The sequence below is a fragment of the Herpailurus yagouaroundi genome, unplaced genomic scaffold (assembly GCF_014898765.1).
Source record: "Herpailurus yagouaroundi ecotype Mexico unplaced genomic scaffold, PumYag 192, whole genome shotgun sequence".
NCBI lineage: Eukaryota > Metazoa > Chordata > Mammalia > Carnivora > Felidae > Herpailurus > Herpailurus yagouaroundi.
The window spans coordinates 23,104,105-23,128,982 of record NW_024412423.1 but is presented as its reverse complement, the minus strand read 5'-3'; the positions used below and the strand labels follow the sequence as shown (position 1 = coordinate 23,128,982).

The following is a 24,878-nucleotide window of genomic DNA, read 5'->3' as shown; positions in this document are numbered from 1 at the left end:
TTGGTCTGTGAACAGTACTTACGCGGCACATAATGTACAGGCTCCCTGCTGAGTAAACGAATAGATGGGCACAAAGTGCAAAGTCATACATAGGCTTTAATCGTTCTCAAACTAAATATAAACTCCTTATAATATTCAGATGATGTTCCAGGCTGGTCTTCAAGTATGAGGCCACCATCTCCACTTTCTCCATGATGACACGTGTCCTCTGGGGTTAGAACACCGGGAAAGAACTCTTACTATCCAAAGAAACCCTAACATTGGTTCTGGCCTGGCAGTCTTAGGGATGGAGCAAAGAGGTGGGTGGCTCCCAGGGTGTCCATGCATAGTCTCGGAGAGACCCTCTGGGGCCTTTGTCCCCCAAAGGAGGACTCAGATCACTTACTGTTCCACAGTGGATCTCAGGATTGCTCCCTGCGCTCACTAGCATGCGTTGCTAGCCTACCCCCATATCCTGCCTCGCTGTTTTAAGAGGGAAAAGCACAGCACCTGAGGCCTCCTCTCTGCCTTTCCTCAGGCCTGCTGTGAATCATCTGATACAACTTCCTCTAAAGATCAGATACTACTATGCTTTTGCAAAAAGAGATTTCAGATCCTCAAAGTAACGGCTGTCACAATAGGGGAGAAAACTATTGCTTTTTGGTTATTTTGCTGCCTTTTGTTCAGCTCTTTCACTATATAAATATTTGCATGAAACGATAATCCTTTAAAGCATTTTTCTTCTTGGTTATCATGTTTCCTAGGCTACGCAGCCTTAGCTTCTGAAACTATCATGATATTCATCATGTGCTGCATTTGTTAAAATAGTCAGTCTGATTATTATTACATCCTGATTTGGAGGTTAACAAGAAGAGAAGAATTTGAGGAGCATTCAAGGGAGTAACATAAATCCCCAGTGCCTCCAAGAAATAGATGCAAATCAGATGCATTTACTAGCCCAAAGTGGAAAGCACAACAAGAGCCATTTTCAAATTGTCACTTTTATCCCAGAGTCAAACAGATCTTAGAAATGATAGTCCCCCCCAAGGACCTGTGACTAACTCCAGTAATTAAGCTAAAGACAAACTCTCATTATTTCTGTACTAAGTGGTCATATATAGATTCAGAGTCTTAATGAGCCTTTGATCTTTTATATGTTCCTCCCATTATGTACCATAATGCATTATTCTTTTATTAACATTCATCTGCCTAAGGTCATTTGTAAATTCCTTGATGGAAGGGGAGTTTTTTAAGTATAATTGTGGATGAAAATCTGTGCTTAATAGAGATCCCTTGACTTACATAATCCAGGCCATAGGCATACTGTACTTAAAAGATTGGAATAGCCTCCAAATGTTCTTCTTACCTCTTCCCTCCTCCCCCTGCCCCACACACAAGCTACAATTACAAAATTTTTTAAGTAATCAGATCCTGTCACACCCCGCTCCCTTCTTCCATCTCAAAGGGAACAAGCCAGGTGGAGTCCCTGCCCTCAGGAAGCTTTCAGTCTAATAATCCTCACTGTAAGAAGCAGAGCCTGAGACAAGGGTCCTTGTGCAAGTGAGCAATCTTAGAAGAATCCTACAATGAGGGGGCAGAAGCTGGAGAAGAAGCTAATCTAAGAAGTGATTTCAGTGAAGCTAACTTCAGCCTGATCTCGTGGGAGAGCTCTGATGTATGAGTAGCACCGTAGCGAAGCAAGGGGCATCTGTATCAGTCGGTCATTACTTGCAGGTTGCCCCCAGGGGAGAGGCATAACCTGCCAAGCATTTCTGGGCAAAGCAGCTTCCAGGGGCAGAGGTAAACTTCTGGAGAAGGGTTCATCAGTGAGCCCTCAGCAGCCAACACCCCCACGAGCAGGGGATGGGAGGGCCTAACAGGTAAAGAGATCTAGGCGGGCCACCACCACCATCTTTCATGCCGTTAAAGTGCTTAAAATCCAAACTACTAACCATGCCCTACAAGGTGCTTCATGGCTTAGCCTCTGCTTCCTCTCCAAATTCACCTCACACCAAGCTCACTCCTGCTCACTCATCTCCAACTACACTGCCTCCTTCTCTCTCCCTTCAACACTCCATACTAATGCCCAGCCCAGAGAAGTTATTGATGCCTTTCCCTCATATCTCTACTGGCTGGACCTTCTTCATCATTCAAAAGTCAGATCAGCTATCTCCTGAGAGAGACCTTCTTGATCATTCTATCTGAATGTCACCATGTTGCTCCCTCCCTCATCAGCCACTGTCTATCCCAGTAAGTGTTCTGTTGTAGTATCATTTGTTTACTTGTTTACTGTCTATTTCTCCCAACACACTAAACTCTGTGGCAGCAGCTCACCTCTGTATCCCGAGCCTATAGCAGACCCGAGCAAGCAAGAGATACTCAAAATTATTTACTGAGTAAACGGCTGAGTCAATGGATGAAACATACCTGAGTTTTCTTCCAGGTTTTATTTTTCTGAAATACAGTAAAATCTCATGTTCTAGATGACGTGCATTCCTAAAAACTGTTGAGGAAACTCTCAGGGTTCTCTTGAGAATCAATCAGCAAAGTAGCCTATGATGAGTTATGAATATTAGCTATTATTTGTCTCATTCTTGGACTCCTATAACTATTGGCAATGAGTCCATGGAAACTCAGATCGCCACTGACATGGTTATTTTATGAATAAATGAATGAATGAGAGAGAGGGAGGGAGAGGAGGGAAGGAAGGAAGGGAGGGGGGGAGGAAGGGAAGTTATTTAAATATAAAATACCACTACTTAATAAAGTTCATAATATTTTGGCCCAAAACTGAATCCTGAAGAAATTATCAATTTTTATAGTATTATTCCATAATAAACCCATCTGATGTATCATCATTTGATTGCTTTGCTTGCTCTCCTTCTAATAGGTGTTAGCTTTTTCTGAACAGGCAAATTTGCAAACTTCAAGGAGGAGATAATCATTTGACACCTGTTATCAGCTAAATCTGTGAGCATTAAAAAGAAAGACCCAGCCCCTGGCATCAGGAGCTTACTTCCTAAAGGGCTACCCAGACCTCAATTCAGCCCTTTATCTAACAAAGAAAGGAAAGATTAACTCGCAAAAATGATGTGGGAAAACTTTAAGGAAGAAGAAGGGGTAGCTTTCGAGTCAAACCCTAAAAGATGGGTCAGAGCTCAAAAGAAAAGGGGAATGAAGATGTTCCAGACAAAGAAATGGGAGGGAAGCACAAAAGTGTGATAATGTTTGGAGAATTGCAGATGGTGAGAGTGAAGGCATATGGGAAGAGAAGAGCCTGGGGAGGAAGGGACAAGATGGCAGTGGCAACTGGAGACCAGAAGCCTGAGGTCAGAGAAAATGCAGCCTGCTAGGGATGTGGGGCCAGATGTGACAGGCTATGAAGATGTGCTGAAATGTATGACCTTCATTCCATAACAGAAATGGAATCAATGACATTGTCTTTACAGGTTGCCTTTATAATCATACTTACTTCATTTGTTCCACAAACAGCCTAAAAATAGGAAAAAATTTTAAAAGGAAAAGAATAATCTACAATCGTGTCCACATGTTGATTGTTTTCATTTCTTGACATGCCTCCAACTATTTCCCATACAGACACATGTATTTACATACTTACAACCATAGGGTAAATAATTCTGTGATGTGATTCACCTAGCATTAGAACACTTTTCTATTTTTTTCTGTAATTATTTTTATGACAGGATTAAGACTCATGTGTCACAGTTTATATCTTGTCTACTGATAGACATTTGCTTTTTTCATAGATTTATATTTTTCTATTATCTTCATACATATCATTTTCTTTCCTTCTTTTTGTTATTTCCGAAAACTGAGTTTGTGAGAGTGAGGCTCCTGGGTCAAAGGACACAAATATCTGTGGAACACATATTGCAAAATTATTTTTCAAGGGCTACACTATTTTTCAATATCAGCAGTATTATACAACTGAGCCGGTTTCATCGGTACTTTGCAAGTATTAGATATATTAAAATGTATTCCTCTGGTCACTATGCAGATGAGCATTTTCTACGTGAATTCTCCCCACCCACAGCCATTCACTACACACCACCACCAATATCCTTTAGCATTTGCATATTGGAGCCTTGACCTTTTCAAAGGTGACATGAATGGCTCTTGTGCAATACAGAACTTTTTACATATATTTGTGGCTAAGTGCTGGGTCATGGCTGGAGGTAGCCTTGTTACCATAAGACAGTTCGAGTAGCAGGGTTTGATAGTGTATAGAACGGGAACTAAGATGCTACTGGAAGAGTCGAATGGGAGGTGATGCGGGCCTAAAGTAAAGTGGTAGCTGTGTTCATGAAAAGAAAGAAGAAATCTTGCATAACTGGTTTTTTGGAAGTAGAAAATGGGGCTTTGCAATCCTGCACACAAATTCAACCTAGAAGTTTCTGTGGGAGTCTGGCCTATCAATCACAGGACAGACTGTATTACTCAGATCCCTAAATTGCCCTAACAGAGATTACACTTAGGTGACAGAGGGTATTGGAGGCCATCTTGGAGCCTAGGGGACTTTGTGATAGGATGCGGCAGTGCAGAGCCCTGGGCCCACATGGGTGGGGGAAGGACTAGGCAGAGGACAAGGAGAGAAATAATCAGAACTCAAGAGAAATGCTCAGGAAGAACACATATAGAGTATTTCTCTCTCAGGAGTGCCAGCCCTGTCCCCACACTTCATGCGCGTGCCTCAGCCTCACAGCCTTGGTCACATGTCCCCATATTACTGATGAAGGTATGGGGGCCCAGAGAGGGAACGCAACTCTCCAAAAGTTGGGCAACTGGTACGAAGTAGAAGAGGAATTCCAACTTAAATCCCTGGTCTCAAAGCCTCTGTTCTTAGCCACCAGACTGTGCTGGGACCTGAGGGGTTAAGACCAGCTTCCCCCCCCAGAGGGTGCCAGAAGAATTGCCAAAGGGAAGAGGCATGGGGGGCAAGTGAACCCACAGAGTCAGGTGCTCCTACTCAACCCACAAGCCCTGTGCACAAAGGCAGAGAAGTGCCGGAAACTGGAGGAAGTCTCTGGCTACAGAAGCTAACTCAGCCGAGATCCTCAGAGAAACTAAACCTCTCAGTGGATCCTTCAGTTTCCCTGGATTATTTTCAGTGGATGCAAAATAGTACTTGGTTTTCTAACAAGGACCCTCATTCAATGAGCAAAAAGATGTTTAAATGTTCACTAATTTGGAAGCTGCTTTCAGTAACCAGCATGCTGAAATTTAGTGCTATTAAGGCCCATTAGGGAGGATTTATAAAGACAGAATTCCAAAAACCAGATCCGTCAGCACCAGTTACAGATCCCTAGCCGATAATAGCCCACTGGCCAGAGAAAATGGTGTCCTATGAGGGTGGGGGACATACACGTATATATGTTCTATTGTAATTGTAACTGGTTATTATATTTATGAACATTGCACATATGTGCACAACTATGTAATACTGTTGTTAAAGACTTCTTCCTGAAATAATGGGCTCCCTCCCAGAAAATCAAAGAGTGCGTGATTCTGTGGAAAACCAGACCTCTCAACGTGTGGATCATGGTGAATCTTTTCTAGGTGGAGGAGGGGTTAGAATCATGAGCCCTGGATTGAGACAGCCTGAAATCACCTTAAGCAAACCACTTAACCTTGTTTTTCCTTCATCTCTAAAGTACGGGTCATAATGCGTGCCTTATAAAGGCCTAGAACATAGTAGGTACCTGATAAATGTGGATGACTAGCACATTGCAAATGCTATCTTTCAGGAATTATTCTAATCCACAGCAGGTACTAGTTACAGGACTGGCTACACATTATCTAGGTAGCAGGCAGAGCACAGCCCGCTCCAAGGTATTATAATCTATTATTAGAAAACAGTTTTCTATTTCTAACCTTAATCTGTTCCATTGGAAATGTCATTTTATTATACTACTAAAATTTTATGTATATAGATACATAGTACTATACATGTAATTAGTGGAGAAACAGATATAACCAGTATGAATTTGCTTCAGGGCTCTTGGGTTAAGAAATCTCATACATGGAATGGGAGTATTTGGGTGGTTGACATCTTGGTTGTGTGACCTTAAACAAGTGACCTAGCCTCTCTGTGCCTCAGTTTCCTCACTTGCTTAAGAAAAAACATAAAAGGGGTGCCTGGGTGGCTCAGTCAGTTAAGCGTCTGACTTTGGCTCAGGTCATGATCTCGTGGTCCGTGGGTTCGAGCCCCGTGTCGGGCTCTGTGCTGACCGCTCAGAGGCTGGAGCCTGTTTCAGATTCTGTGTCTCCCTCTTTCTCTGACCCTCCCCTGTTCATGCTCTCTGTCTCAAAAATAAATAAATGTTAAAAAAAAAAAAGAAAAGAAAGAAAAGAAAAAACATAATGGCGTCTATGCCGTAGGATTAGTGTGAGGATTAAATTAACACATGAAAATCACCTAGAATAATGCCTGGTGCATCATATATATCCAATAAATGTTGGCTCCCTAACATTTTTTACTTTTCTAAGCCATGTGAAATCTGGCCCCATATCTCCTACCCAGGTGGCCAGAAAATCCTGTCTCAGTCACTGTGGAGCATCCTCCTCTGTGTCACACCACAGTCCTGAAAACTCACCTGTATACCCAAAAGGAGGGCTCTTGGCCTATCCACTTCTTGTGGATACCCACTGCCCCTAGCACGCACTGATCACCACCATCTGCCCAAGATGTAGCTCCATCTAATTCATTTAACAGTTTGTTTGAGCAGTGACTCTGTCCCAAATAGTGTAACAGGTGTTGGGAATACAATAACAAAACAGAACAAACAGGAGTCCCTTCCCTCATGGAGCTTCCAATGAAGCAGGATCTCTGGGCCAGACTACTGCTGGGGTCCTCCCTTTCCACAAAGAAGCCACTTGGCACTGGTAAATCCCCCAGCACTCTGGAATGACCGCCATCTGGGGTTCTTTCTACCTATGGGGCAGAGTTCAAGGGCAATCTGATGTCTACACCCCACAGAAAACTCATAAAGCCCAATTTCTTCTTCTAGTCTCTGGAAGCATCTCTCCAATATCAGATACCCTTCTCCATCCCCTCCCCCTCACTAGACCTTGATACCCCAAAATGGCCAGCATGTGGTTTTTGGAACCAATCCCAAGAACTGTGTACTTCCTCCTGAACCACAACTACTTAGCTCACAGAATCCTCCTGGACACCTCCACAGGAGGTAGAAGGCCAATCATTCTCCTGTCATGATACTTCAGCTGAGAAAACATGACAGGCTCATCTCCCAGGAAGGTTATTCTTTTTATTATTATTTTTTTGAGAGAGAGAGAGTGTGGGCATGCATAGGGGAGGGGCAGAGAGAGGGAGAGAAAGAATCGCAAACAGGCTCCACACCCGGTGCAGAGCCCTGTGTGGGGATTGATCCCATGACCATGAGATCATGACTGAGCTAAAATCAACAGTCGGCCACTCAACAAATTGAGCCATCCAGGTGCCCCTCCCAAGAGGGTTATTCAGACACCAAGTGATGCAGAGGAGATTAAGGGAAGGGCATCTACACCTCAGTGGGCAGGAGGTGGTATCTGGGTTACAGAGGTATCCGAGGACAGGAAGACAGAGAACAGACTATCAGGTCTGAGGAGTGGAGGAAATTAACATGATTTTGAGAAAGCAATTGCATCAGAGTTCAGGGACCAGATTTCAGATAGTCCAGAGGCTGTGGGGAAGGTCAAGAACACAGGTGAGAGCCAGCTGCGATTAGGAGGAACACTTCTTCTGTGAAGGAGAGGAGGAGACAAAAAGAGGATGAGCATCCCAGGAGAGAAGAGTTGAAAGCTGTGGAGGGAGCTCTCACCCAATAGTCCCATGGAGAAGGAGGTAACACGGAGAGCTGGGACTGAAAGCAACACAAGCGTTCAACTTATCTTCTGGTGCTTAATACTCAGTGGCTTAAAAAAACAACAAATACTTTTATCTGCTTACAATTCTGTGGATCAGGAAATCTGGCATTACTCAAGTGAGAAGTTCTTATGGCCACAGTGCATCAGCTGGAGTCCTTTGCTCAGCTGTATCAAATTGGTATAAGCTAATTGGTGGTTAGGCTGAAATGGAAGATTCTAGAAGGCTTCACTTACATGTCTGGCACATGAATGCCCTTTTATATAGTGTGTTTCTGTCTCTCCTCCTCTCCTCTCTTTCTCTCTCTCTTCCTGCCTTCTCCCCCTCCACATGGCTATGTTGCATTTCCTAACAGCACAGTGATCTCAGGGGGGTGGTCTCCTACGGGGCAGTTGTCTTTGAAGAGGGAGCTTTCCCAGGAGTGAAAAGAGATGCTGAAGACCTCTAAGGTCCAGTCTTGGAAAGTTCTGCAGCATCACTTCTACCACATTCTGTTGTTCAAAATAGATCACTGAGAGCTAGCCCAGCATCAGTGGCAGTGGAAATAGATCCCACCTCTGTCACACTGCAGAGCATGTGAGATGGGAGAGATTATTACCACTATCTTTAGAAATGCCATCTACCCCCAGGTAGAAAGAAAGGGTTAGACTTCCTATTTGTGGGGGCACATGGTAGAGTTAAGGAGATGAGCTAGAAGATTCATAGATTCATTCATTCATTCATTCATTCATTCATTCATTCAGCAAATATTTATTAAAAGGCTACTACATACTGGACACTGTTCTGAGTACTATGAACATAATGCAATTTAAAAAAAAAGTCCTTGCCATTATGGAGCTTACCTTGTAGTGCAGTGACAGATGATAAACGTGTATCATAAAGTCTGGTGGTTACCAAGCGATATAAACAAAGCAGGGTAGGGGAGCCTGGGTGGCTCAGTCGGTTAAGCGTCTGACTTCGGCTCAGATCATGATATCACGGTCCGTGAGTTCGAGCCCCACATCGGGCTCTGTGCTGACAGCTTGGAGCCTGGAGCCTGCTTCGGATTCTGTGTCTCCCTCTCTCTCTGACCCTCCCCCATTCACGATCTGTCTCTCTCTGTCTCAAAAATAAATAAACATTAAAAAAAAAAAAGCAGGGTAAGAGGCAGGAAGGGACTGATTGGCAGGTAGAGGGAAGACTTCTATTTTGGTCAAGGTGGTCAAGTGAGACCTTAGTATGTTTCAGGAAGAGTGGGGAGTGGAGCTACATCACACTGAAAGAAAAAGGAGATTGGCAGGATGGCAAGAACCAGATCATCAAAAATCTCAAAGATATGGGAAGAAATGTTCTTTTTCCCTACCCATAGTGGGCAGTCATTGATCAAGCCTCTTGTCCAGATGAAGGGAGCTCAGTTCTTAGAAGAAATCCATCCTTACTGGCCCCTTCCCTGTTCCTGGGGAGTTGAGGAGAAGGGAGATTACAGAATCTACCATCATCCCTGTGTCCTCCAACCCAGGTCTACCCTTCTGGATTCTCAGAGCTTGGGAAGGTGTCTTTGCTATATGTTGGACATTATAGCAACCAGAAGCTATCCAAACTTGGTCTGGAAATAATATACAAAGAATTCTGCAAAGCTCCAGATGGCTTTGTAAATCCAATTAAACTCACAACTGGCCCAGAAACTTTCCCCATCATAATTACATTATTGGTCATTAACATTTAAAGAAGTTGCAAACAGAATCCTGGACAATGCAATAAATTATAATTGTCTGCTGGGCAGGTTCCATGAATCAGGTGCCTCTGGAGCCTTTTGAGACTGTCTGATGCTGTAATTTAAATGATGTTGTTCTGCTCTTTGGTAAATGGGAGTACAGCAGGGGCGGAAGTGGGGACAAGTGTGTGCATACAATCTACATTATGGGTTCCTGCCCATATATCTAAAAATGAAAGACTATTAGCTGCCAAGACACCCTGTTTTTCTGAGGCACGTTTAGTCTCCATGTTAGGGTGATGCAAGACTCCTGAGCAGCTCCTACCTCCTACTGCTCTCCAAAGGTCATCCACCCTGAGCTATCTTCATCTCTCCTGACACGCTAGGTTCCGAGGCATCACTAATAAAACAACAATCTATTAAGTGCTTAATCTGTGCCCTTAACCATACCAAGTGCTCTGAATACCCTCACTCAGCGCACCATCAATATCGTCATCCCCACTTTCCAGATGCAATAGCACTGCCTGAGAGGCAAAGTCAAGATTTAAAGCAAGATCTATCTGACTTAGAAGCCCAAATTCTTTGCAGGTCCTTCTTTTCAGAATGCCCTTCCTGACCCTCTTGATGGTCTCCTAACAGACTCTCTAGCTCAGCTCAAAAAACCCTCCTCCTCCAGGAAGCCTTCCCTCACTACCCCTCCGTATCCCCTCTTGGGATGGGTGCTTTTCTCTGCTCTTTCATAGCATCCTGATAGCACTGTTTTGCACCGACTGAGCTACAATAAATCTTCCTGTTTACCAGTCTCCCTGACTAGACTTAGAGGGCCATGAAAGCCAGAACATTATTTTTAACCTTTGTGTTCGTGGTATCTGGCTCAATAGGTATTTTCTGGATGAGCATATGGGTGAATGGATGGATGGATGGATGGATGGATGAAGGGATGGACAGAAAGATACAAATTTATGCATACATACATACATGTAAGCTTAAACATATCACAATTGCTTATGAGATTCAGTTTCAACTTCTGAAGAATATGAACATTCTGAGAGAAATAAAGACGTTATTGCCATGGGTTGATTAAAAACAAAAACAAAAAACAGCACCCAAAGTAAGACCAAAATTAACTCACCAGGAAATTTTCTACATATATATACCTTGGGGTGTGACCCCTGAATGACAAAGGGCACTAGTGTCTCTTCAAATACTAAACAGAAGTGTCAAGGGGACCTTTCCATTGGTTGCTGAATATTCATACCCATCATTTGACATGTAAGAATGACAGCCAGTGGTCACCTGCATGACCAGGGTTTGCCTCCACCAGAAATAAACACTTCAGGTTTCCCAGTGTCTGGGATGTGATAAATTTCCAGATTTCCTGGGGAAACAAAAGGTGGAACTGGGGATGTCCAGGCTGGAAGCATTAGTGACAGAGCAGACACAGGTACCACCAAGAGGAAAATACAGCAACCTCTGCTACGTATCTGGCTAAGGTGTGTGCCAGGCTTTCCATCAAGTAACAATGTCCCTTCAAGTATCAGATGATAGAAATGGAAGCACGACATCAAGAATTAGGAAACACCCCTTAAAAGCTGTCTGTGTGCTCCAGATGTGGAAAATCATGGTAGCTGTTGGGGAGGGAATATTCATCATAGATACACTCTACTGTTTGCATGGGGCCCAGAACTTTGTGAGAACTAACCTGAACATTGTCTACACTGGGTTTCACTTTGTTGGTCAGGTTGGTGCTGGGAAGCGGAAGAGCAGGAAATAAGGTTAATGTTAAGGAAAGACTGAAAGACAAATTCCCAGAAACGAGAAGTCTGGGAAAAACCTGAGTGTAGGGGCGAACAGGAGTTCGGAGTTCAGCATGAAGTGGTCCTCAGGTCCTCCCTGACCTCCCCATAAGCCAAGACAAGCTAACTTTATATAGGGAGCTAAGAGTACTGGCTCAGGTTTTCACACCTTTTTCCATCTGGCTTTTGGGAAACTAACTCATGTAGTCAAATGGAGGTGACATGAATAAGACGAGTAATCTACTTGGGATCATCAAAACAGAATTATGCAGGCCTGAACCCTGAGAAGGAGAAACTGTGGAACAGTGGAAGGCATTACTTCACCCTGGGCATTAGTTCCAGTGACTCTATTGAGGGAGTGCCCTCTAGAAAAGATGGGCATGAGAAGATACAGGCATTTCTGGGGTAGACGGATGGAAATGTGGAGATTAGACATGATGGTGAGCAAGTGGCCACATGTCCTGAGAATGTGGATGGCCCTCACAACAAAGGCATTCGAGGTCTTGAGGAATTCAGCGTCCACTACCTTGTGGGAGCCCCCCAGGCCAGCAGCAGAGCTGCAGGAGAAAGAAAGTCATGAGAGCAGAGTAGAGGGCAGAGGGCTAAACACACTACAGAGGTAGGTGCAGGCCAGCCCAGGAGGCGTCCATGCAAGCAGAACAACAGAATAACGAGCTGACGGTAGGACAGCCAGAACAGAGCTACAGGGACGACACAGCAGCTGTACCTATGCACTGGATCAGCCCCCTGGGGACACTTCAGGGAACATTTAGTATGTGACTCAAGTAGAAACACATAGGAGGCCATCATAAAAAACTGCTTGCCATCCAGCCTGAAAGGGCTCTGACGTAGCAAGTTTTGGAAATTCACAATCTTCCCAAAGGCAAAAAACTTGACCGCCTCACTTACTACTATATTCTCCACACCTGAAGGTGCTTGGTGCAAAGTATCAAATAGCATTTACTACATGTCTGGTCGTTGGACAGACAGATGCATGTCAATGGGGCTGGTCTGTACTCACCAGCTGACAAGACTGTTAACATTTGGGTCACATTTCTTATTCCTGAACCAAGGGTTTTTCAAGATTTATGTCTCATATTATCAAAATACTGGTAATGGTATGTCAAGATTTATTTCAAGATTTATGTCTCATATTATCAAAATACTGTGTTTCATAAGTGTTGAAAATTCCTAAGTTTAAATTTTAAAAAGCTTAAATTTTAGGGGCACCTGGGTGGCTCAATCGGTTAAGGGTCCAACTTTGGCTCAGTTCATGATCTCACAGTTCGTGGGTTCAAGCCCCACGTCAGGCTCTGTGCTGATAGCTCACAGCCTGGAGCCTGCCTCAGATTCTGTGTGTCTCTCTCTATGCCCTTCCCTGCTCAGGCTCTGTCTCTCTCAAAAATAAAATAAACATTAAAAAACATTTTTTAATAAATAATAAATAAAAAGTTCAAAATTTTAAAAGACACTAAATCCTGAGTGTGCTTTAAGTGTAAAACTGCATATACAAATAAAAGCATCAAGTAAAAATAAAACATGGGCAAAATATATGTTACACATACACGAGCATTATAATATAAATTCATAAAAGATGAAATTAATTTTAAATTTTTTTTTCAACGTTTATTTATTTTGGGGACAGAGAGAGACAGAGCATGAACGGGGGAGGGGCAGAGAGAGAGGGAGACACAGAATCGGAAACAGGCTCCAGGCTCTGAGCCATCAGCCCAGAGCCTGACGCGGGGCTCGAACTCATGGACCACGAGATCGTGACCTGGCTCAAGTCGGACGCTTAACCGACTGCGCCACCCAGGCGCCCCTCGAAATTAATTTTAAAGTGTGATTTTTAAATAATTACATAAAGGTAAAATGTAAAGTGTGATTTTAAAAAGTAAAGCATATCAAATACATCATTGCTGAATTATATGCATGTACACTCCTCTGCAAGACAAACTTGAAAAATTTGGTATCATAAAGTTATAAGTCAACTCCAAAGAGCTCCTTCTGATTTCTTCATCTGCAACTGACCTAATATTTTAGTAGATAATTTGATAAAGCCTTTTTGGAAAATGCATGACCACTTCACCCTACTACCTACCACTAGTTCCATCAACATAGGAAAAGAATTTTTGTTTTGGTTGAAACCTGTGTCTTTTATTTCAAGAAAGTATTTCCAGTCTTTGCTTTCTTTTATTTCACTAAATATAGATGCAGATTACCTTTATCAAAATCAGTACCTTTAAATATATGTTCTCCTTGTTGATAAAGTCTTAGAACTAGAATAAGAATTATTCTGCAAGAAAAATTGAAATCAAATTTCTTCCCCTACTTAAAAACCATGAAAACTGTAGGTGAATATTCTGTAAGTGAGTATACCTTTGATTGAGAAAAAAAATTAATGTTTTATATAATTCTTTGGACAGGGCTTAACATGTACATGATTTGTATTTCTGACTTTTATTACAGAAATAAAATATTATACCAGAATAAAAACAACAGTATTTTGGCACTTCAAAATTGAACCATAAACCAAAAATTGAACTGCATTTTCTGAACCCCTGAAAAATCCTTTGAGTCAGGCACGATTAGGGTCATTTTATAGATGGAGAAACTGAGACCTGAGAAGTTAAGCCACTCAGTCCCTCACCAGTCAGTGGTAGAGCCAAGATTTACCCCAGGTGGACTGACCCCAAAGCCAGTGCATGTTCTACGCCCCCATACGTCTTTACACCTAAGGCACAGCAAAGCCACCAGGAAAAGTCTGCAGAGTTGCGGATCCAACTTGGGAACATTATTCAGTCAGAACTCAGGCTCAGAGAATTATGTGAAACTACAGCTCTTCTAGTAAGTTGTGTCAGGTGGGATTTGGCAAGAGACCCAAGATACTAATTAGGTCCTCAGCAAAGCAGTTTTTTTTTACTGGAGTCTGTACTTTTCAATGCTGTAAATCTGTGCTTAGGTGGCCTCGACATTAACCTAGTCCCTGGCAAAGTGGTGACCAGGCATTAAGCAACTACTCAATCAGCTGCTGCTGCTCTTGTCTTTATGCAGGAGAGAGCACCCAGGATTTTGTCTTTGGTGTGATGATTTATTCCGTTTAGGAAGATAAAGTTGTTGAGGAAACTGGCTTGAGTCCTTCCCCTTATGTATTCCTGATTTTTATCTCCACTGGGACTTGGCTGGGCCACAGACAGAAACTCAGAGAGATGAGAGTTCTAACAGCATCTGAAATCATGAGGTCCCTGGGTCTCTGTGGGCTTGGAGAAATCACTGTGGTCCCTTGTGCTTTGACATGTCTCCCTGATTTAAAATCTACTTTGTGGGAATACAGGGTAACAGTTCTAACCACTGTCTTTGAAGTCAGAGTGGCCTAGTTTCAAGTCTGGACCATGTCATGATCGCCTTTGTGATTACAGGCAACTTCCTGAAGTTCTGTGTCTCAAACTTCCATCTTTAAAATAAGAACATAATTGGGGCACCTGGGAGGGCTCAGTGGGCTAAGCGTCCAACTGCAGTTCAGGTCATGATCTCACAGCTCATGGGTTCAGGCCCCGTGTCAGGCTCTGTGCTGACAGCTAGAGCCTGGAGCCTGCTTCACATTCTGCATCTCCCGCTCTCTCTCTGCCCCTCCTCGGCTCGTGTTCTGTCTTTCTGTGTCTGTCAAAAATAAATAAATGTTAAAAATTAAAAAAAAAATAATGACATAACAACAGCCATCTCAAGGAATTGATATGAGGGCTAAATAATATGGTGACTGTTAAGGACAAAGCCTGACATACAATAGATGCTCAATAAACATCAGCTATTCTTTTTTTAAGTTTTTATTTATTTTGAGAGAGAGCATGTGAGAAGGGAAGAGAGAGAGGGAGAAGAGAAAATCCCAAGCAGGCTCTGCACCGTCACCACAGAGCCTGACATGAGGCTCGAACTGATGAACAGTGAGATCATGACCTGAGCTGAAACCAAGAGTCAGACGCTCAACCGACTGAGCCACCCAGGTGCCTGCAGCTACTCTTTATTATAATAATAATTATTATCATTATTGTGTGAATATTTCTGGATTTATGTTAGCTTGCAGTGGTAATGGCATACGCAGAAATTAAACAATCCTCATCCAATCCAAAAGAAAATCCTCAAACCCTACTTTAGTCTCATGCTTCAATCTTCTCCTGCACAAGAAAACAAAAGCCTGGTTTAGTTTGTATCACCTCTCCCTGTTTGCCTTCTAGTAAAGATGTGAAGACAGTTGAGTGTTCATCAGAACCTGAGTAATACAAAATTTGTTATATTTAGAAATTGTTCTGAAAGATGAGTCACAGAGAAATCATAAAGCAAATCTTAGAGGCTTCAGAAGAGCACACAATTTATCACTCAACAAATGTTTAAGATTATGAGCACCTGTTATGTGCAAAACATAAGGCTGCACACTCTTGGGGATACAGACAGTTGGTTCCTTCAAAAAGCTTAATAACAGTGGAAGAGATAAGATGTAAACACAATAGTACAGCTCTTCACGACTTGACCCTTAAGCCATGACTGCCAAGTGAGTGGGCCATAGAACAAGACCCAGAGGCGTCCAAGACATCTCAGGGGGTTGAGGGAATTGGCAGAACTTGAAAGTGGGAGAAAGTTGTGTCTCAAAGGCTTATTAGGAACTGAATCAGAGAAGGGCAAGATGAACACAGGCAGGTAGGCTACACTGGCCATGCTTGGGAACAGTATGTAGAGCAGCTTGGCTGGAGAGGAAGGTCCAAGAAGGTGAATAGTTGAAGACAATCTAAGAAGGTTTGCGAAACGCTGCCTCCATTTCTGCTATGGTTTCAGGCTATGACATAACCCTTAGTGGGGACGACAGAGTCACTGCCCAGGTATGGTGAGTGGCTTCTCTGTGGCATTGCGAAAGAGCAGAGGCAGTCATCTGGAGCTGGCTAGAAGCTCACTCTGAGCCCACAGTGGGACTCTGGCTGTGAGAGTGAAGGCAGACTGGAAACCAAGTTTCGTCATCAGCACCCTCTGCGCTCAGGGCTGTGGGAGGACTCCTGATGAGCACTGGAAAATCATATACTTAGCATTCGCCTCCACGAGGGTCAGGCAAGGCCCCTTGCCATTGCACCTGCACTCAGGAAACGGCTCACCCACAGCCCTGGGAGAAGTCCAGCACCATTCGTTTAGGTCTCTGTGCCCCGGAGACTAAAGCGCAGGCTATTCATGAACAACTGTCTTCATCGGAAAACCATTCTGTCTCTGGTAAGAGAGAAGCTAAGTCAGAGATACAGTGCTCAGAGTAACCCACCAGTTTGGGGCATTTATGTAATTCCAGTTGGTCTGTGAAGTTGGAGGACTGCTTAATCCTCCGGAGGCCGGAATGGAGTGAGAAACATCTATCTGTACAGGCATCCAAATGGATTCTCCCATGAATGAGAGGGATGTCTGAAAGACACTTGACTAGTGAGAAAACGGAGAATTTTGAAAATGGCACTGCAAAAGGTGGGGACAGTGAGGCAGTGTGCTGAGGCAATGCATACCAAACAAAGAAGCAAAAATCCCCTAGACCTGAGTGCCAACACCTATGTCCCTTGTTGGCTCATTTCCTGGGTAGCCCCTCCAGATAATGGTATGAATTTTTTCCTGATAACATCTTTAAACTTCTAGTTCCACTGCCTTCTGAAATGAAGCAAGTTGTTGTTATTGTTTTCCTATCTCCTGGCACGTCCACAGTGAAAATAAGTTCAGTTGAGACGTGAATTCAGTCATCTGTCTGTTCATTATGTCTGCTGGAGACCAAGCAAACTTTCAGCCTTTTATATCCATATGCCTATTCCAGATGTGGTGACATAGCCAGAAGTGCTGGGAATCTACCAAACAACTGGGATGATGAGTATGGAAGGTCTGTAGACGGTTCCAGGTTTTCAGTCTGAACCCACCTTCTAGCTATGCCATTTACTCATTCAAATAGCACTGCCTGAGTACCCATTCATTGAGCACCATACTAAGGACCATAGGAGCCAACCAGGAGGAGTTTTCTCTCTGGTAAAGGATCACCCAGGCATATAACTATGATAAAAGGGAGAGACTAAGAACTGCATGAGAGGAGAAAGAGAGATTATCACCTGAGTAGGGAGGGTGAGCTTTCAAGAAAGATACTGAGCTGAATAAAACTTGGATAGTGAAGATGAAAGGGGAAGCAAACTGGGTAGCAGAGATACCTTGAGCAAAGGGTCTGCGATGGTCAAGCTTGGGGTAGGCTCTGAGCACAGCGCTGCTAGAATCTGGACAGAGACTAGGGATGGGAAGGAAAAGAATTGGAGTCAAGTTGCAACAGCAGCTGAAAGTCAGGTCTGAACCAACTCCTACTCTCCCTTCCTTTGCTCTGCTCTTCTTCCTTTTTCTTCCTTTCATTTCCTTTTACTTGCTTTCTTTCTCTCCAGTTAAAATCCCCTCCATCTCTGCCTCCAATTCTCCATCCATCCCAGACAGTGCGAAGGAAGGGGACATGCGATTAGCATAGGACTCTCACTGCTCTGGAGAAGCAAGTCAGAGATTGACTGTCCCACCTCAAGAGGATACAGCCCACCACCAGAGAGTGAAAAGGAGACACCCAGAACTCTGGCTGGAAAACCCTATGTGCATCTCTGTGGCACAGCTGAAATCTGCAGGCTCACAGACATGCCTTCCTGCTTGGCAGAGAGAACAAGATGGTGAAGGGACCCAGAAGAGATGCAGGAAGCTTCGGCTGTGAGAGGAAATATAGGGAAGTGGTTGAGAATGTCAACTCTGGAGACAGATGTGAACAGTTATGGTACCATTTTATAAAGGGCGTGAGAGTTCCCACCCTAGTGTGTTAAAAGGATTAAATGAGAAAATGTTCACAAGGTGCTCAGCACAAGGCCCCATCCACATGAGTGCTCAATAAATGTTAGCTTTTTACTGTTTTATTTATGACAGAAAACTAAGACCAGGAAGGACTAAAATCTAAGCCAAACAAATCAACAGCATTCCAAAGGGAACTGAGTGGAATATAAAGACCTCAGGCTTTGGAATCAGAAAGACCCAGGTTGGAACCACTTTCTAGCTGTGGGACTGTGGCAGCTTGAGGTGACTCAGTCTCATTTTCCCCAGCTGCAAAAGGGGGATGAAAGCATATCTTTATTTGTATATGAGGATATATATATATATATACATATATATATATATATACACACACACACACACACACACACACACACACACATATCCATTTTTGGAAGGATTATTATGAAGATTATAGATAACATAACTAAAATCCCTTGATGTGGTAGGCCCTCAATTATTAATAGTAGAAACACTTGAGCTGTGACTTCAAGAATTTTTACTTTGTCTAGTGCCCAGGCTGACAGGCTCCTTGAAAGAGGTCTGATTGTTTGGATTCCCCATCCAAAGTTCCAAGCCCCCCACCTTTCTCTTCTCACCCCCACCACCATCCACCCAGATCTATCAGACTATCCTCTTGTGGTGGCCACTTGGGAGCTACATGGCTAAATAAACAGATTCGTTGAGCATGGAGACAATGTTGACCCCATACCAGAATGCTGCGTCAATTGAAAACTTAAAATTAATGGCAATTTCTGCTTTTTTATTGTAATCAAGCATACTAAATTTTTCAGGAATTTTTAACTCTAAAAACACCATGGATACTCAATACTCTGCTAATGACATCAACTCAGCAAGGAAAAGAACCAAGAGCACTATTTAGACATCCCTAGAGTGGGAGTAGAGTGGGAGTAATAATGGCAGCAGTAATAATACCAATGCCCACCTTTAATATTAAGCACCAGGCCATGTTCTGAGCACCCAACACACATTCTCCTCTCCCAGAGATCACGAAACTAGGACCTGGGAAGTGGCATGCTCAGGGTCACACAGCTAGGAAATGGCAGATCTGGGACCTGAACCTGGATGGGCCAGCCTCAGAGCCTGTGAATGCGACCACCCTGCTAAGTGCTGGCACAGAGAAGAGCAGTCTGAAGGTCATCAATGGAAACAAAGCAACTGGCTGTGCCAAGGATGTGGGGCTCTCGGTATTAGGTGGCATGGGAGAAAGCACACCAAGTGCACCCAATGATGGGGTGATCACTCCTCATTCATGCATTCACCCAACACAGAGAGTCTACTCCAGAATCGGCAGGGTCTTGTTACTCCAAAGCCCCATTCTACTTGCTGAGTCACAGAGCTGAGATCTCCAAGTGCACAAGGACTGCGACTTGGCTCTGTATTTCCCATGTTGGGCACAGCACCTGGTGAGAGAGAGCACTGAGGAGAGGTTTGTGAAGTGAATGAGAAAACAAAGGAACCACCAACAAACTAAACTAGTAAATGACTGACATTTCTGTTTCTCTTCTTCCCTCCTCAACTTCCACGACTTGAGAGCTTTCCCAAGACAAGATGGGAAGGAAAACAGTAGCACCCCTGAACCTAATCCCATGAGATGCTCCAAACAGGAAATGGCATCACAGAATTATTCTAATTCAGACGGATGGTCCACACTAAGAAAAGCCACTTGGTGACTGTAGCTTGAGACAGTGTCTGTGGCCTACATAGACAGTTTCCAGGAAAAACGGGTTTCTACAAGCAAACACTGGTGATAAGCCAAGTGGAAAATCTTGACCACAGTCACATCAGACATCACTGGGCCCTTTGATGGTTTATCTGTATAAAAGAAAGTAATTTTCTCTATAAGCACTGGATTTTATAAATTTTGCTCCAGCTAAGTTATGCTTCAGCTTATCAAATCATGCATTGCCACATCTCATCATTCTGTAAATGATACCTACTGTCAGAGAGAAAAATCTGTGCTTAAACGATATGGAAATCACACAGTCTCAAAGCCTCTGAGCTCAAATGTAGTCATGTCGTCCTCTTTTCCTCCCTGCAAAAAGTGCAAAATGCAGGACTTAAAAGCTTTTAAGGTGGTGGACGGGGGAGACAGGGCATTGGGGAGGGAGGAGAAGGGCTTTCCACAGGTCCAGTCACCTGCACTGCTCCTTAATCAGTAGAAGGGAATCAGGGTACAGCAGAATACACTTGACAGCAGAGACCAGCCCATTTTGAGCTAACTGCATGGATAAATCAAGCTGTACCTTTAGTGGAGGATGAGGAGGGAGGGACTAGATAGAGACGGAGTGACCTGACCCACACGGTTAGGCTACATGGCCCTTTCCAGAGACACCAACACTTTAAGAACGTAGCTGCTAAAACAACGTGGAGGTAAGAATAAAGACAGGGTGGTGAGGAAGAGCTGTAGAGAGTAGGAGAAAGAAACTGAGGGAGAGGGGAAAGAGAAAATGGGCAAGGAAAGCAAAGTCATGGATGTATTTTTATTTACTGAATACTAATATAGGGCTCACTATTTGCCAGGTATTATTCTAAGCACTTTACAAATACTAACTTACGTAATCCTCATTATTAGCTTCATTTCTAGAAGAGAGAAGGAAGCTAAGCATGGAAAGAGTCAATGAGCTGACAACATATGGCCAGCAAGTGGCAGGGCCAGGACTTGAACCCAGGAAGCTATGCACCGGTCCATACTCTTACCCACCCCACATCAGGAAAGTCTTAGACCCTGTTGCAATGGGAGTATCTGGCCCAAGGGCATTGGCATCCCCTTGAAACAGTTTTAAATATAGTTAGTTAGTTAGTTAGTTAGTTAGTTAGTTAGTTAAGGAATGGATCTCTTCAACAACTAGTCTTACAACATCAGCTATGTCCTTGTGTATGAATATAAATCAGGGAGACAGTGAAGGGGATGGTTCTCCTTTGAGCTGTAAAAAGAAAATGGTAGCCCATGGATCAAATAAAAGCAAATTAACAGCCATAATTTGGCTAACAGGCCCAAGAGTTCCCATATGCCAGCATTATATTCTCACTATGTCACCAGGGGCTGGGAGGAACAAGACATTTAGGTGAGATATCAACAGAAAAGTAGCTTTGGGTATAGATGCTATTATATTAACGATGAAGTCTGGTCAAACAAGCTGCCGGGAAAACTGGCTTAAGACGGACTCAAAAACCGGCAGCCAGAAGACTCCCGGTCCCTCCTGATTCTCAGGTTCTATTTTCCAGCAGTCTCCTCATCCATCGAAGGGAATTCTGTCTCAGGCCCCCTTCCTATCTCTCTGCAGTTTTACTTCTCTCAAGTTCCCTCTCCGGCCCCGGTTCTTGGCACAGTCCATCCCCATCATGGGCGTGGCTGGAGTTATCTTCTCTGAAGAGACTGCTCAGCTCCACGTATGCCCACCTTACCAGATTCTCAGCCCCAGGCCATCGGGAACTCCCAGCTATGACGAGTGTGAATCACGCTGCTGGGAAAATTGAGGAGTTCTCATCGGTTCTTCCCGTGAATAACTTCCATAAAAGTGTGCCACACTCAGTCCAAGATGGTTTGGGGCAAGAAGGGCCTGGACAAAGCTCTTGGTATCATGTATCCTTTTGCGAGCTAGATGCCAAAGAAAGCAAACCCAAGACAATACTTTCTGTGTTCCCATTCTATTCCAGCTGTGGGCTCCTCTTCCATCCATTCCTTTGTGACCCTACTTTTGAAAATCCTTCCCCTGCCCACCTCCTCACCCCAGCCCCACCATGTAGGAACTCTTCCTGCCTTAGTCCCTAGCTAGAGTGCCTTTTTGGTTAGAGTGTCCGGCTCTGTGTCTGGATGGCATGTCTCACGTTACTCTAGCCTTACTGGGATCACAGATGGTATTTCCCTGTGCTTCAAAAGCACAGTAGAAAAAATCTTTTGCGACACACTGAACTACATGTCATAAAGTTGTCTTCAAAGGCCCACCACAACTATAGAAAAGTGCCCATATAAAGACAAACAGTTTGGGCTTTAGCTATCCGCTGCTGTCAGCTTTCTGGGAGCATTATACCATAAAGACTGTCCACCAATACACAGCATGTTTGGAGCTGGGGTGCTTTATTATGGGGGAAAAAAACATAGCTATAAAAATTAGGACTTGTCTGACCACAAGAAGACAGAGTCTCAAGAGAGCCCCTATGTTTTAGTTGTGACCAGTGTTCCCTGAGGCAGGCAAGGGAGACTGGGAATGGTCCCCATTGTGTTCTATCTCAGCATTTTTTCCCCTCCAGCTCTGCTGCTCAATCTTTTGTCCTGACTTCTCTTCAGGAGGCAACAGAAAAAGCATGGACAGACTCTCTCAAGATACAGAGAGGCCACTGGAGGGGATTAGCACTGAAATCCTTCCAGAGCAGCTACAGGGCAGGGAGCCAGAGGGTGAGCCAAGGGGTCTTCTGCTATTTCATAAGCGTACGTCTCACCCTCTAATTGGACTCTTTCTCCAGAGCAGAGCCATTTCAGCACCCAGAGAAGGCTGACTGTTGAAAAACAAAACTGACTGGCCCACATGCGCACCCACCGTCCCTCTGTGGGACCTCAACTCTCAGAAAGCTGATAATTACTAAAACACCCACATGATTTTCTGTTGCTTGCACCACCGTACTGTGAGTCAGAAAGGGCATAGGAAAGCCTGTCACCTGCTGTCCTGGGGCTTCCTACCTTAGGTAGAGGAGAATCCACTGCTCTTGTCCTTAGAGGGAAAGACCAGAGTGGTTGCCATGGATCCAGTAATGCTACCCAAAAAGCCTCATTTTCACTAATGTTTGAGTAGCGGTATTATCGGGGGCTGCTGCATGGCCAAACAAACCACTGATAGTGTACTCACAGATCACTTGGGCTCTGCCTTGAGTTCCCAGAAACTGGAAACAAGAACATGCTGCCATTTGCACTAAGAATGTTTTAAAACAGTTGTATTTACGTTACTCTTAACAATGAAAAGGAGTTGTTTTGCGTTTCCTCAGAACCACTATACATGTCTCCTTAATACCCAGTGAGGCACATGGGATGAAAATTGGCATATTATGCTCCTGTGTAATCATATGAAAAAAGTCAGACCCTTTAAAGAATGCCCAGTCTGTCTGTTCCTATCCACGGATACATGGCTAAACTTTGCAGGGCCAAAAAGCAGGGCTACCAAAAGCAATCAATGGCTTCCTCCTGTCACAAGGAGAAAATAAGCTAGTGAGTAAAGTTTTCTCAAACGTAAACTTCATTCCCATAAATTTTACTTACCAATTACCCATTTCCAGTGACCAGGACTCAACATCAACTCAACACATGGCCAAGTGGCACCAAATATTTGCAGAAAAAGGCTGTTCGGTGGCAGCAGCTCAAGCCAACTTGCTGGATAGAGCAGAACAAGGAAGCCTCTGTATATGAATAAAAGAGTGTCTCATGGACCACGTGGGCAGAGTGGAGCGAGGCCCCAGAGAGGGGCACACACTATCTATCTGAGCCTCTTTGTACACATCTTCATTCTTCTTTCCTTTGAATTGGCTTGTTTTGCTACTTAGTCCATGCAATAGAAGATGGTTACCCACACCTCCCATGATTACTTGTTAACTTCCCAGTAAATAAAGAAACTGCCCCTCTCAATTAGTCGCAAATATCACAGTGAGAAAACCTGATAGGCCGGTTTAAGTCAGGGTTCTTCACCTAGTCCAGTAAGCTATATCCAGAGGGGTGAGGTCACGTGATACAAAATGGCCATAAGAGGTCTTGTAACCTGGGCATTAAGGCAGTTGCAAGAAAGAGAGGTAGCAGTGAGAAGCTACTATACCAGGGACACCATATATCAATGCTCTAGCAGGACACAAAAAGTTCTATGTGGCCAAGCAAACACCACGAAAACCCAGAAGGGAAATACTCAGTTTTAATATGTTCTCCAGAACACTTTTCTTAGTAGAGGAAAAGAGAGAACAGTTCTGCAACCACATCTAATCCTACAAGATAACAGACTGCTTTGCAAATAAGGTACTGAAACTCACAGTAATTAGGTAAGTGACACGAGATCACCTGGCTAGAAAGTGGTAGAGCAAATTTCAAACCCATGTGGCACTCCAAGACCCCATCCGTGCTCCATTCATTACTCATGCTGCCTCCCAAATGAACTCTGCCCCAGATAAGTACCAAGCACTGATGCAGCCAGTCCTGTCAGGCTTCTGACCTCAGCGCCAAGACACCCGGCATCCTCAAGCTGGAAGGGCCCAGCGGGCACCTGCCCGCTGCTCTGCTCTAACACCCAGGCCACGTCCCAGGTAAAACATCTCAGCCCTGAGCTACTCATAGGTCGTATACTGTTCAAGTGCTACCGATGCCATTTTCCTGTTTGCGTTTTGTTTTTGTTTTTGTTTTGTTTTTACAGTTCGTTGCTCATCCTAACTGTCAGCAGCAATTGCTTACCATGTGGTATGAAAATCTCTCAGGCTTACGTCAACAGTCTATCGCTGTGAAATTCCTGGCTGTCTTTGGAGTCTCCCTAGGCCTCCCTTTTCTCGCCATAGCCTATTGGATTGCTCCGTGCAGCAAGGTACAGACTGCTTAGGGTGCATGTCGTTTGCAGTGATTTCTTCTCTCTTCTTAGCATGACCTCAAGTCCAGTTGTTCAAATCAACAGCTGAGCACTTCCCGTGT

At 44.0% G+C, this 24,878-nt stretch overlaps 1 protein-coding gene across 1 annotated transcript in view; it reads left to right on the top strand.

Moving 5' to 3' along the window:
* Nucleotides 1-24,878, top strand: part of TRPC7 (transient receptor potential cation channel subfamily C member 7) — a 140,479-nt gene that overhangs the window by 57,519 nt on the left and 58,082 nt on the right. The window contains exon 4 of the mRNA XM_040444540.1: nucleotides 24,610-24,774. Within this exon, the coding sequence (XP_040300474.1) occupies nucleotides 24,610-24,774 (165 nt within the window). The remainder of the gene's footprint in view (nucleotides 1-24,609; nucleotides 24,775-24,878) is intronic.